This window comes from Sciurus carolinensis, chromosome 3 (genome assembly GCF_902686445.1).
Source record: "Sciurus carolinensis chromosome 3, mSciCar1.2, whole genome shotgun sequence".
Taxonomy (NCBI): domain Eukaryota; kingdom Metazoa; phylum Chordata; class Mammalia; order Rodentia; family Sciuridae; genus Sciurus; species Sciurus carolinensis.
In genome coordinates this window covers 68879270-68894088 of record NC_062215.1, presented here as the reverse complement: position 1 = coordinate 68894088, position 14819 = coordinate 68879270, and the positions used below count along the sequence as shown (strand labels likewise).

Sequence of the window (14819 nt, the reverse complement as noted above, 5' to 3'; positions counted from 1 at the left end):
GGTCGCCGGGCACTGGAGTCTAACAGCCCCACTCCCGGGGTTTCCATTACCTTTCCCCGCTAAGACACTCATTCCTCAAAATGGTGCCCCAACCCCGCCTCTCCCTTGGGTACTTTTAGCCCAGGTCATAATAACAATAGCAACCACTTCCTGGGCACCTCATGGGCCAGGCACCCGCCGCCTTTCTGGAGCCGGCGGTTCTGCGTGAGTCGCCCAGGCCGCGAGGGCCTTGAGCGAACCCGGGCGGCGAGGGCGCGGGGGAGGCGGGCCCGGGCCCTTGCCGTAGCGAGGCTCGCCCCGGCAGCCGTCAAACCAACTTCCGACGGGATAACTTCATACCCAAGGTCCTGGCGGCCACACTCCGGCAGGACGCCGAACCTACGCTTCTGAAAGTTGGGGACTGGGAGCGCCACTGGTCCCTCCCACCTCAGCCGGTGCCTAGCGCACCGCTCGGGGCGCAGCGGCGCGCACACCGGATCGCCTTCTCCCCAAGCGCTGCCGGGTCCCGGGACGGGATTCTCACCTTGAAGAAACTCCGAAGGAAGTGCACTACGTTGAGCATCGTGGCCGCAGGGGCGCCTGAGACCACCCGGAGCACCAAGAGCCGAGCAGCCGAGCCCCAGCTTGGGGAACGCCACCTCGCGCCCCGCCCTCCGCCCCACGGCCCGCCCCAGACCGCCAAGATGCCCCGCCTCCCGAACCCCGCCACTTCCAGCAAGTGCGAGTCCCCAGAGGCTCGTCCCGTCAGTCACACACCGGAGCTGTCCACCGACATGGCTCAGGAGTCCGCGGCAATGTCCCCGCTCCCATTCCCGATGTATGCCCGGACTGGGAACCTCGGAGTGTCTTCTGAAAGAGCAGGTGAATAGGCGCTTTCTACTTCCACACAGAAATGACACATGAGCGCGCGAGCATCTCCACCCTCAGACTCCCTTGGCTGGTCCGCTGCACCTGAGACCTGTAATTCAGTGTCTCCTGATGGGAGGGGCGCCCCCCTCTTTTTACTGACGAAGAGTTTTGTTTGTCAAGCTTGAACTTCAGAGGTCAGTCTGCCCATTTTCATTTACTAGTTGAGGAAATAGAGGCCCCAGAAGGTTGGCGCCTCATAGGCACCTCACAAGAGTTAAGTCCCAGCACCCTTGTCAGCATTCGTACTTCTAGTGGGGGGAAATGGGGACTAGACTACCTACAAACTAATTCTTGGCCTAGAGCACCCTCTTGCTCCCCTCCATTCCTTTCCGGGTGTGTTCTGGAACCTACAGTGAGTGGAGAATGGTCATTCAGGAAAGATAGAGCAACTTTCTACTATGGGGTTAAAAGAAAGTCCTGGTTATTAAGTGCTGAGTTTAAGGAGATGGGGCCTTCCCGGACACACACTCTGGGTGGTCTGTAGAGCCATGCTATTTTTATGAGAAAAAAAAAAGCTTTAATTTTAATTTATTTTAACATAAAAATCCTAAGTTCAATAATAGTACTAATAATGAATCCAGCTTGAATTATGTTCATCTTTATATAAATGCAGTTGTAAAATATGCCTTTAATTATTTTATTTTTATGCACAAAGGGATTAGGAATGTACAGTGCCAAGAGCTTTTTTGCCTCATACCTTACTGAAGGGGATCTGGGGTCCCATGAGAGGTCCCGTGGGAGCTGAGCATCTGCCCATACTGGCTTTGCTTACCCCTTCCCAAACATGCACCCCTCACCCAAGTCAGGTCCCCACTGAATGATGTTCCTGGTCAGCAGTACATGTCCAGGATTGCCTAGCCGAGTATGTTCCCCTCCCCCGACACACCCAACAGCCTCTGCTTCTTCCCAGGCCCTTGGAGCAGCCAGGCCAGGTTGGGAAGCAGGGTAGGTAGATGCCTAGGGGTCTGTGAGCCAAGAAATTACCGTGAGACCATTGGAAAATCCTGCATCCATCACCTCCCTGTCACTCTGATTCCATGAGCTTACTAGAAGCACGTCCTTGAGGCACAAGACAGTGGGAGCAATAATGCAGTATTTACTTGTGGACTCCTGACTGGGCCACACTCCACTTGCACTGTTTTGGTCACCAACCCTAAATTTACTACATCTTTAACATGGAGAAGAACACTGCCTGGTTCAGTCTCTGTAGAGACCTACTGGGAACTTACACCTCATAGTCACCTCACAAGAGTTAAGTCCCTCTTCTTGGAAGGTGGAAAGTTCTAACCTACACCCGGAGAAGGGGAAGGGGCCATATGAAAATACACAACCCCCTGGCCACAGGTTCCACTGTTATCTGGACACTTCCATCTGACCAATAAATGGGTTTGGTACAAGTTCTCATGTTTGGGTGGCATCAGAACCCCCTGGAGGGACTATTAGGGCCTAGGCCCTCAGGCCACCCCAGAGTTTTGGGTCTGGGGTGGTCTGATAATTTGCGTTTTAACAGGTTCCCAGTGACCTCAATATTTTGACCTCAATGCTTACAGAAACCCTGGACCAGGGATTGGGTCTTGGGTAGCCTCACAGTTTACCTAAGGGGTAGATTCCAAGTAGGAGGGATAGCCATCATGAATAGTTTCAGTTCTGTTTACCAAGTACCTGCTATGTCCCAATGCATCAATTTTCTTACCATGATGTGAACTTTCGGCAGTCCTGGGGGAAATGACAACAACAAGTGCTCAAGGAGAAGTAAGTCAAATGTGATTTTAAGTCTGACTTTTCCTTCTGGAGAACACAATTTTAGGATGACTTGACTATTGTGATGTTGCTCTGTCTTTTGTCATTCAAAAATAAAAGGCAGACCTATTAGCTTTGCTGAAGGATTTGCTCTGGTCAACTGAAACCACAGTGTTTAACTATGATCCTGACTTTATACCTGTCACATACTGGAATTAAACAGGTTCAGCAATAGGGGAGGTAGTTGGAGAGAAGATGGTGCAGTAGATGCCAAACAAGCAAGAAAGTTCAGGGCAAATAGGACCCACAGGAGCTCTGAGCTTCACTCCCTGTATTTCTGTGTCCTGAGTCCTTAGGTATACATATAGATGGACCTGTGCCACCAACCAGGGTCTGGGTCACAAAGCACAGAAACGTCCTCTGGCTGACAAAGGAAATATATGTTTGGAAGAATATGGAGTAGATCACAAATCCATAGGCAAGTGGAAGGATGCTGACTTCATGGACAGGCAGGAACCAGCAGATCCAGCAAAAGTGGCTGCAACTGAGGCTGCTGCTTTGCTCCTAGGCTTTGACTTCCTGTAGCCTCTGCCAGCAACCCCTGGTGTCTCTATCAGCTCCTAAGATAGAAAGTCTAGGATCATCCACCTCTCCCTCATGTGCCTGCCCCAGGGAGCCGTGGCAGGGAGGAACGAAGCCTCCAACTTCCTTGATGGGAACACTGCCTGCCTATACTGCTGTCCCACATGGGGGCGTCCTTATGTACATATTAGAAATAGAATTTCAAAGAACTCTTCATGGAAAGCTAGCTGACGTCATTATCTGGGGTGAATGTGAAGTGCTGAAGTGGGATCCAGTGATCTCCTTCAGGGCCTGCAGAGAGCAATTGTAGACATTGGGGGCAGGGAGTGTGAAGCTGCCGGTGGTCAGTGGCAGGAATGGCAATGTTGGTGTCCCCACTAGGCTAAGCCAGGGAGGAGGCAGTGCCCTGAAGAGGAGGTTCCCTACCCTGACTAACTTGGCTTTTGGGGGCCCAATTTTATGAGTCACATTTTTATGAGAGCTTGGGATAATTTGAAGTGTACCCATGGGCACTTGCAGACAGATTCATAGTTCTGAAATGGTGGCATATGGGAAGGGCAGGAAGGAATTAGGGATGACACTGGGGAGCCCACCCAGGCTGCCTCTAAGGGCCATCAGAGGAAGGAAACAGACACATGCTCTGCTCCATTATGGGTGCCTTGTACCTTGACATTAGAAACTTCCCTGCAGCTGAGCTTGAGGTGAATCAGGCAGGCAGTACCTGTGAAGAACTCAGCAGAGCACTCTGGAGAGTTGCATTTGCTGAAATCAAAGTCCCTGAGGACTTTGTGTACACATGGGGATGGCCCTGTTGGCCAGTCTGAGACCCTCACCTCACAGGCAACCAGCCGCCCTGAAAGTGTTCATCTGGCTATCCCACCCTTCCCATTCCTTCTGCCCTTGCCCAGTGCCAGGGCCTTAGGGCAAGTGCCTCCTCTACTATAGGCAGTTTCTGTACTTGGCTCACTACCTCCTAGAGATGAGCATTGGTCCTGCTTGCGGGTGACGAGAGGGAACGTGCCCTGCCTCTGGCTCACCATCCTTCTTTCTCTCTCTCTGTCCCTTTAGGGCCCGATCTGTACCCCTCCTGCCCTCTCCCTTTGGCAATCCCCCATCCTCTGCTCAGACAGAGGCAGGACAATGCACACACTTTCCAAGGGGCACAGCAGACAGGCTGCACAGAGCTGGGGGAGACCTGAGAGACTAAAACATATGACCAGTGAGAGAAGGGGCAGTGCCTCCACAATGCACAAGAATCTCATGGAATAGACAGAAAACTTGAGGTGAGCGGTTACCTGTATTTCTCTTTAATTACCTGAGGAAATCAAGGTTCAGAAAGGTAAAGTACCTTGTATATCTGTCCAGAGGACACAGCAGTAGGTGGGTGGCCTTCAGTAGCACTGGGAAGAGCTGGATCTGATGGTCAGGGATGAACAAATTCAGTCAAATTTAGGGTGCAGTCAGGGTCTGGGGTACAGGGCTGAGGCCAGAGGCTCAAGATCTTTAGGAAGCTTGGCAAAAGGCATTGAAAGGAGCTGGGACTTGGGGAGAGAGGACTCAGGTTGAGAGTACCCCAAGAGCCTGCTGGACTCTGACCTGGCTCTACCCTGAGAAAAGCAGAGCCAGGAAGAACATCCATGGAGATTCCCATGAGGTTGGTGATCTCTGGAGAACCTGTTATGTCTTGTCTCCATTGATGCCTCTCTTGTCTGGAGGTGCTGGGGACACACTGACTGGAAGGGGCTTAAAGGCATAGTAAGTGAGGGCCAGGAAAGCTCAGGTCAGGTAGTACAACCCAGGAATCCACAGAGCTGGCATTGGAAACCATTGGCCAGTAGAGATTCAGGCATCTCTGCCTCTCTCCCAAGTCACAGACTCAGTGAAAGATGGAGGCAGGATTTAAACTCAGAGCCCAGGCTGTGCTCATGTTCCTTAACCACAGATCACCTTTCTATGGGGATGGTGTGGAAATAGGCTCTACCTTAGACCACACCAACTGACCCCTTCCTGCACCCACTGAGAAGACAGCCTGACACCACTCAAAGTGAAACCTGGACACAGGAGAAGAGGTAGGAGAGTCCTCTCCTGACAGGCTCACCTGGGCTCCTGAAGTACAGCTGTGACTCCTGCCTTTTTTGTCTTTATATCCCCTTCTGCATTTGAGCAAGTCTAAGAATGGCCTGTGTAAGGTTGCAGGCTAGGGTAAAGTGGAGGGTCTCTGAGTCCAAAGCCTCCCTCTGCCCCTCCCCTGAAGCTCAGAGATCTCACCTGTGAAAGGTTGAGGGTAGTACCAGCTGTCAAGGCTCCCGCCACAGCCTCAGTGTTCAGTGTCAAGACCGTCAGTTCCCTTATTCCTCACCTCAAAGGGGACCGGCTGTTTTTTGCTAATAGTCAATACACCTTGTTTTTTTTTTATTATTTTAAGACCATTTTATTGGTACATTTTAATTTTCTATAACAATGGGCTTTGTCCTTCGTACATGCACATAACATAATTTGATCAATTTCATTTCCCAGTACTTCCCCTCTCCCTTCTTTTCTCTTTCCCCTAGGGGAAGCACATAATACATGCATATAAGTTTCAGGTATGGGGAGCAATCTGGTTGGCCTGCCCTCGGAGGACTCAAATAAATCAACTAACAAAAAATTACAAAATAGATTAGGTGCCATGAAGATAAAAAGTTCAGGGGTGATGAAGAGAAAAATGATTTAAATGGTCAAGGAAATTCTTTCTGAGTCCTAGAGAATAAGAAGCCTCCTGAAGTTCCAGGAAATGAGGGTCCTTGTATGGGAAGGGGTCAGGGGAGGCAAGTGCAAAGGTCCTGGGGCCATAGCTAGTTTGTGGGAAGCAGAAAGAAACCACAGTGGCTGTATCTCAGGGAGCACAGATAAAAGATGAGAGTGGGGAAGATGGGGTGGGAGATGAGGCTAAGGGCAAAGCAAGCAGCCCTAGAAACAGGAAGGAAGGGCATGGATTTTCCCTAAGGCCTGTGGGAAGCCCCTGGGCTAGGGACAAAGGGAGCAAACCTTTGAGATGGGTCAGGAGGTCTCAGGGAAGAGGATGGTTGGAACAGGACTTGTCAGTGGGGGTGGCTGGGAGGGATTTGAGGTACATTTTGAAGATACATCCTAAAGGTAAAGGAAGTGCTAGTAGTGCTAGTGTGAGGCTCTGGGGAAGGGAGGAATCTGTTTTTGTCTTTTGGTGTTGTGTTTTTTTGGTGTTGTGTTTTTTTGGTGTTGTGTTTTTCGTTGTTATTTGCCTGACTAAGTAGAGGGACTTCAGCATAGTTAGATGATGGGAACACTGGGGCAGTTGCCATTTGGATGGACATGAGGGACAAAAATTCAGTTTTGAACACGTGAAGTTTGGGGCGCCTATTCTGGGTTCAGTCCCAAGAGCAGGAGAACTGCCCTCACCAAGCTCGCAGTACAGAGGTGATCATGGGCTGTGGTGCAGGGTCAGTGAGGGACAAGGAAGACTGCAGCTGCATGGCAGGTGCTGGTGGAAGTTACCCAGGAGCCTCGCCCTGTGTCCAGACCCAGAACAAAGGAGACAGTGTGGCCTCAGCTTAGCGTCCCTGGGACCCTGTATTGGCTGACACAGCACGTGTTCATGGCCACGGTCTTCCCACCCCATGATGCTCACTGCTGGGGGCACTTTGCTGATCTCACTCTTCTCTGCTCCTGGAATGTCCCGGGTCCCTACCCTGGCCCAGATCACCCTGTGTCATGACCATCCCCTGCCCAGTGTTCCCTGAGATGCAGCCTCGCCTACCTCTTGGGAGGGACCCTGCTGCTTTGATCCAAAGGAAACCTGGTCGCCCCCATAGCACGGACTCAGTTCCTCTTGCAGGATTGGGCTCCTGGGTCCTGGATAGGCCTGAGCTATGGTCACAATCAGTCTGAGGCCCCCAGAGCTGCCCCTGTGTCTGCGACTAGGAGAGCAAATAGAAGGTGGGATCCCTGTTCTCTCCCAAGGTCTCAGAGCCAATGAATGCTGACATCAGCAACATTCTTGCTGCTGGAATTAGCAATCTGCTTCTTCTTCTTTTCCTTAGCAATCCTGTCTTTAATGAGACCCAACCCTACTACCTGACAAGACCTCAGAATACAGAGGTCTTTGGAAAACCTATTTAGGTGGAGCAGGAGCCACCAAGGGCACAGGGAAGACTGCTGCCCAGAGGAAGAAGGGGTGATGTCAGAGACTTTTACTCTTATATGGGTCTTTCCTAAGCAGAGAGCTTCTCAAGCCTCAGTCTATGCATGGTGGTCGGAGGCCTGAAGCAGCTGTGGTTTCTGGAGGCCTCCATGAGGCCTTGATGACCAGTGCCCCTTGGGAATCCCATTGCATCTATCATCACCCGACCCTCTTGATGAGTGACACCACCTGTGAGGACCCCCAATATGACTGGCTGTGTTCCGTAGCCTGGCATCTCTATAACACAGTGGGGGTGGGGCCCTCCCATCTATGTGGGGGTGGGGCCCTCCCATCTATGATCCTACGTGCTCTCAGACCCATTGTTGGACATGTGTTCAAACAGATTCCTGAATGAACAGGAGCCACATCTGCTCTGAGGACAGAGCAGGAGGGAGGCTACCACCCTGTAGGGACCCCAGAGGCCTCCTGGAAGAGGTGATCTGCTCCCACACAGCCGCATGCAGTGTGCACACACATGCAAGACACAGGCTCCTGGTCTGCACACCCAGCACTTCTAGATCTCTAGGAACTGATGACTCTGTGCATCTGAATTAAACTGAAGAGTGCCTCCAGAACATCTCTAGGTGGACAGGATCTGAGAGCCCTGCCTCTGAGGACCTTCTTGCCTCTTACCCTACAGGTAACCAGTCTCTCTGTTAGGAAGAGTGTGTATTTCAAACTCAGTTCTGCCTAGGGAATTTCTGTATCCCCCTTCCCAGACAGGAGAGCAGGAGCTGGGCCTTGTCCCCAGCATCTGGCTCCAGGGTGGAATCGCAAGCTGGGCCTTATATGGGTCTTTCCTAAACCGGAAAAGCTGGGTCTTTAGGGAGCAGAATGTGTCACATCCCACACACACATGGTCACTATGCCCCAGAAAAAGCTGGGCTGGGCCACAGTGGGTCGGGACCATACTTCCCTGAGGGCTGAGAGGCAATACTCTGGGTGGGGGCCTTGGCTCTGGCCCCCTAGGGCAGGGCTTGTTGCTACTAGGGTGAAGTTGGAGCATTGTGAGCTTTGAAAAGCAGAGGATTCAACAACAATACAACTGGCTGAGTGCATTAACAAGCAACTCTCTCCCACCTCTCCCCGCAAGTCTGAGAAAATCTCAAATGAGCCTCTGTGTAGCTCTATATGAGGTCATGACTCACGGAGTGTGTTCTATGCAGGGCAAAGAATGGCATCCACAGAGTCTCTGGCCAACACCATGGATTGTTTATCACAAAGGAAAAGAAAAGAAAAAGGAATGAAAAGGAAGAAAGGAAGGAAGAAAGAGCCAGCAGAGTCTTTATTTATAGAGAACAACAGGGACCTTCTTCTCTGTCTCTGCTGTTGGAAGCCCCCACAACCAGGGGCAGAGTGGGGAGATCTCAGGGAGCCCCCACGCCTCAGCTGCCACCACACAGGTCCTGCCTGCCGCTCTTCCAGAGAAGTCACCAGGGTCAGAACCTTGGAGTAGGTGCTATGAAGAACAAGACCAGGCCCGAGGTTGGGGTGGGATCTGGAGATGGGGAAGGGCTGAGGAAAGGCTTCAGGGGACCCAGGCTTGGAGTGACATGTCCCTTGGGGTGCCGCTTACTGGGCACACCCCAAGGAAAGGGAGAGGTAAAGAGCTGGGGTCTGCTGGAGCCTGGATGTGCAGGGCCATTATCCTCAGCCCCAGTTCCCTCACCCACCCCCTGCCTCTGCCCCTCCCCCCACTCCTCATGATTGATCCCAGGCAGGCCGGAATGAGTTCTCCTGTCCTGGAAGGGGCCATCCCTCTGTCTCCCCCAACCTCTCTACTCCTGAGCTCTTGCAGCAGGGGCTGCTGGCAGGATATTTTTGTCACAGCTGAGCCCAGCAACTTCCAGAGGTAAGAGGCAATGATAAAGTGATTTCATTATAGTGCACCCCTATAATCACAGTGACTTGGGAGGCTGAGGCAGGAGAATCACAAGTTCAAGACCAACCTCAGCAATCTAGGCTCAAAGCAACTTAGCAAGACCTTATCTCAAAATAACAAAATAAAAAGGGCTGGGGATGTAATTCAGTTGGTCAAGCACCCCTGGATTCAATCCCTGGTTACCCGCCACCCCCTGGCAAAAAGAAAAAAAAAAATCTCACTACACCCCGTGTTTCAGGGGAGCTTCCTATCTCCTACTGTTGAAGTGAGGCTCAGAGAGCCAACATGTGAAGCAGGGAGCAGTGCTCAGCTCACACGACCCCATCGGCGTTAGCCACATCATGCTGACTCTGCTTCTGTCCCTAAAGGCTGTTTGTTCGATGTTCAAGGATGGGCTGATGTGCTCATCTGCCACCCTGGCACCTAACACAAGTGCAGATTGTAAACCAAGAGAGATGCTGAGATTGGAGCAGAAGCTGGGGGCTGCATGGAGAGGGCCCTAAGTTGGGCTCTGGGGGCCTTGAAGGACTGAAAGAAAAGGGACTACACAGCGGAGTGGGCAGAAGCAAGGTGGTGGCTACTAAGAAGAAAGTGATGAAGGTGAGCCGATCCCATTCCAATAGGGCCCCCTGGAAGAAACTTGGAGCACATCAGACTTCAGCTTACAGCAGAGGAACCAGAGCAGGGGACATGGAGCTGTGAGCAGAGCTGCTGGGCAGCCTTGGAGCCCCGGGGCCAGGCTGGGGCAGAGGAGGGGACGGCTAGGGCCGGAAGGCGCCAGTCTCCAGGGTGATGCTGATCTCAAAGAGAGACGCCAGAATGGGCTTTTGTGTGCAGCAGATGGCGGGGGGGTTGTTCCCAGGGGAGAGAGGGATAGAGAGAGGAGACAGCAGGAAAGAAAGGGGCCATAAAATATGGCAAAGATGCCCACCTTGCACCCTCACTAGGCAACAAATAGCTTCGATTCCAGGTCCAGGTCAGGGGGCTGCATACTTTGAATAGGGGGCTGGCTAGGGGGCTCTGGAGCCCGAGAGAAACATCCCATTTAGGGTGGGAAAGGCCCTGCCATGCCTGTCTGGATGGATGTTGGCAGGCTAGGCGCGGTGGCTCCCATGGCAGGGCCTTGTCCCTCCTCTTTTAGGGCCAAGAGAATACCAGATACAGTTGGAGGGAAGAATGAATCAGAGGCAGAGTTGACGTCCTCTGGGCCACAGCTTCTCCACAGTGGGCCTGCCAGGCTCTGAGCTCGGTCTCCCATCCCAGGCTTGGCCTCCAAAGGAGTCATCAGCTGCCTGGACACCACCCACCTCTATGCCTGGCCCTGGCCTCATGCACATGCTGTAGATGGGGCAACCTGGGGCTGGATGAGGCCATTTCTGATAGATGGTAAGCACCAGTCCTCCTTTGAGAGGGACACTGCAGTTGGGAGCACCCGTACATGCTGGCAACCACACAGAGCTGTTTGTGAAAGGAAGGGCCAAGGAGCCTGTGGAGAGGTACACGAACCCTCAGCAATCAGCAGCATTTCACTCAGAATCCAGTCAAGGACTCACGCTGGGTTCAACCCTGTGCTATGCCAGCCTTTGTGAAATGGTCTTCCCCAGCCCCCTCTCCCTACTAGAATAGGCCACAGGCTGAGTGCTTTCATGTAAACAGCAGGTCCTGTCCTAAAAGGGACCCTGGGGACCTCTAGGCAGGGGATGCACTGGCAACTCTGCAGCATAGCCCTCCACCATGCCCTGCTGTCCTCACTGGATCCCCCAACCTGAGGGGACCTCAACCACCCCACCCAGACATACTCTACCTCCGCGGCTCATGGAACCAGTGGGATGACATTGGGCCCCTGTGCCCAGGATCCAGGCTAAGCCTCCTCCCTACAACAGGAAATCTATTCACAATACAGACCATGCCTGGCTCCTGGCCACTGCAATTGTGTGCTGTATGAGACTCCTTTACAGAGGGGCGTGGTGTGTGTGTGTGTGTGTGTGTGTGTGTGTGTGTGTATCACTCCTGCTTACATATAGGACAGCAAAGCTCATGCAGAACAAAAAGACTCAATGAGGGCCAGTCACAGGAGGAACTTTGGTGATTCATCCTCCCATGAGCAGCAGGAAACCAAGATGAGATTTAGGTGCTTCTGCACAATATGCTTTTGTGTCTTTGTGAATCAATTTTCATCCACAGAAAGCAATTGCAGCTTTCAAACTAGGAAGCTATTTAGCAAATGTATGTGTATTGGCAAGAACCTTTGATTTCCAATGAAGAAACAGCTGGGTGGACGTGCTATAGAATATCCAGGATATCTTGTCCTTGTGCATGTGCTCAGGCGCCTAAGGGTTGCTCTAGAGTTCTGGCTACAGAATCCACAGAATGGAACATGCTGGGGCTTTCGCCAGTCCTATGGGCCTCCTGAAGGCTACTCTCCTCCCTGCCCAGCTACAGGGTGCTTGATATAAGTCAGCCACAGTGTGGGTATATCTTGCAATGGATGGCCCATTTCACAGATGGGAAAGCAGAGTTTCAGAGGTCACTACTTCCAGTGTCTGGGTGGCAGAGTTAGGACCCCAATTGCATAAGGAGAGGATAGGGGTGTATTCTGAACTCACTGGACTCATGGTGAGGGGTGGTGGGGCAAGGGGTTCTAGCTGAGTCAGAGGAATCTGGCCTGGCCTCAGTGTCTGTGTGGTGGGGAGCTTGGCTAGAACTAAGTGAGTAGAGGGAAGGCCCATGTCAGGTTCTCTCTCTACTCCAGAAAATCTGCCAGGCAGAGCTCAGAGTAACAATAGAACAGGGGCCAGTATGTGCCTCCCATCCTAAGTTTTCATGGCCTAATCTCTGTGGGTTTCTCATATGGAACCTGGAGGCCATAGGCCTTCTGCATGTCTCAGAAGGTCCCTCAGAGGCCAGGGGAATGGAATGGATGTGACTGAGCAAACATGAAATAGGACATCCTGGTTTGATCTCCCTGGGCTTCCTGACTTGGTCATCTTCCCCAAATACTGTGTCTTGGTGTTCATCTAGATGGACTTGCTCGTCAGTTGTGTAAGTCCACATGGCTAGGAAATGGAAACACCAGGACTTAAACTGAGGCCAGTGTGACTCCCAGTGACCTTACTTGGTGGCAGAAACTGATGGGAAGGATATCCAGCCTAGGCACTGGGGCAGCAGACCCTGGCCCAGTGATGGAGGAAAGACCTGAAAATACTGCATGACTGTACCCACACAGATGTCGCCTGGAAATGAAGAGACATCCACAGGTCCCCAGTCAACAGGGGGAATTTTCAGTCCCTGTGTAGGCATAGTGCAGATCCTGCTCAGAGCAGACTGGCTGCAGAGGGATTTTTTTCTTGTCCCTCAAAAGCTAGACCCCAACTTCTGGCAGATCACCAAAGCTCTGCTTCAGGCTGGTTGTCAATGAATTCCTGCTCAGGTGTCTGCTAATGGCCTTCAGGGTCATTCCCAGTCTCACTTTTGTAGGTAGCTGCAGTCTCCAGGCAACAGACTCCATACTGTTCTGGGCACACAGATGCCAGGGTGTGGAACCATCTCACCACAAGAGCCAGGACCCACCAAGGAGGCAGAGCAGGAATGAGCACTCTCCTGCTGGCCCTGGCAGGAAGTGCAATGGCACTCAAAATACGGCATGAACACATGTGAGTGTGGCTGTGGAGAGTGCCACATGCCTCATCACCACACCCAGGAGGCTTTGGGAGTCAAGGAGCCCTGTAAGCCGTTGCACTGGGACCACAGCCAGCCGAGTGTTTTGGAAACCAGGCCATGGGTCCCCTTATTAGTACCTATTAATTCTTTATTAACACATAATCTTAATGGGAATCTATGACATTTAGTTTTTCAATAATACAGGGAATTCCTCCCTTGCTTTCCTCCCTTCCTTCTCCCATCCTTGTTCCCTGCTAACTTGGGGCCCTAGTCCAAGGGTGAAGAGCAGAGCCTTGCTCTCACTGATTGCCCAGTTCCACAAGCATGTTAGGACAAGTGCCTACAGTAAAGCCTTTATGATAAATCACCCGAGTGTTCTGCTCACTCTGCTTGGGTAATGTTCACCTGTTAGTGGGCGGGACGCACACAGCCCCAGCAGGCTCCAGCACACCAGAGGCCTCAGCCCTGCCTCTGACTTGAGCCAGAGTCAGATGCACGTCACACCCTCCCCTGGGCTGCCCCACCCTGGCTTGGGTCCTCTCACAGTCCTCCTCCCTCCTGCCCAGACCCCTAGGTCCTCTGGACCTCTCAGATTCACCTCCTCTGTGCTCCTTGTGATTTAACTGCTCCACCTTCCTGGTGATTTAACTCATGGAAGACAGATTGGGGTCCAGTTCTGAGTGAAAACAGAGGGTGCTGAGGTTCATGGGACTCCCCACATACCCATGAGGAGCCTTTCCAATATAAGCAGTCATTCAGGAAAACGACTGTCTATTCAGGTGGACAATATTGCCAACCTAGATTGGGGATCTCCCATTAATCCTGCTAGACTTTAGCTTGTGGCTCAGGCCTCAGCTTCCAGACTGTCTCAGCACACTGGGTACCTGGGCTCTGAGAACCACAGGGCCATTTAATAATCCATTCTGAGATATGACCAAGATGCTTCAACTGAATTATCAACTCTTACAAGTGGGAGTTTTTCTCCCCGGTACAGCTGTGAGGTGCCCAAGAGCCAGGTATTTAATTTCTCTCCATTTGTTTAATTTCAGTTTACTCAGTGGTATTAGGAGCTGGGATTAGACACAGACTGATGCAGTTTCCTTAACTAGGAAATCAGTAATACTTGCCTTCTAGGGCTGTTGTGAGGGTTAAAGTAGACATTGGATTTAAAGTTCATGTTTCATGTGGAATCTAAAAAGGCAAATTCACAGTCACAGAGTAGAACGGTGGTTGCCATGAGTTGGGGGTTGGGGGAGATGCTAGTCAAAGGGTACAAGCTTATAGTTATAAGATAAATACATTCTGGAGACCTATAATATGGCGTATTGTAAACTTGAAATACGCTAAGTGGATAGATCTTAAGTATTTCCACCACCCCAAAAAAGATAACTATATAAGGTGATATGTATGTTTACTATCTTGATTTTGGTAATCACGTCACCAATGTATATTTATGTCAAATCTTCACATTGTGCAAGTTAAGTATACACAGTTTTACTTGTCAAGTGTATCTCAGTAAAGTTGGGAGGGAAAGTACTAGTTCCAAATATATTGACTGCACTATTTCTTAAGTTCATCTGATCCAATTGTTGTTTCCTAAGCCCCCAGCAGAGCACAGTACCACTGCCAGTGCAGAGGGAAGAGGTCCCTTGAGCTGCTCATGGCCTTCACTGAGGACCAGCGAAGGAGGACTCAGTCCAACGGAAACAGTGAAGGAGGCTCCCTTCCCATCCCAGAAGCCACCTTTTGGCCAGCACCTTCCAAACACTGAGGTGCCTGTTCAGCCCCCAAGAAACTCAAGCTGTGCTTCGTGCTGAGTGTGCTTTGTTTGATGACTGGAGCGGGGAG

The 14819-nt window shown here is 51.5% G+C and overlaps 1 protein-coding gene and 1 pseudogene across 1 annotated transcript in view; one reads left to right on the top strand and one right to left on the bottom strand.

Annotated features, from left to right (window-relative positions):
• Positions 1 to 390, top strand: part of LOC124981246 (actin-histidine N-methyltransferase-like) — a 68606-nt pseudogene extending 68216 nt beyond the window's left edge.
• Positions 1 to 636, bottom strand: part of Arhgef4 (Rho guanine nucleotide exchange factor 4) — a 206320-nt gene extending 205684 nt beyond the window's left edge. The window contains 1 exon segment of the mRNA XM_047545044.1: positions 524 to 636. Within this exon segment, the coding sequence (XP_047401000.1) occupies positions 524 to 562 (39 nt within the window). The 5' untranslated portion in view covers positions 563 to 636.
• Positions 637 to 14819: the final 14183 nt, after the last annotated feature.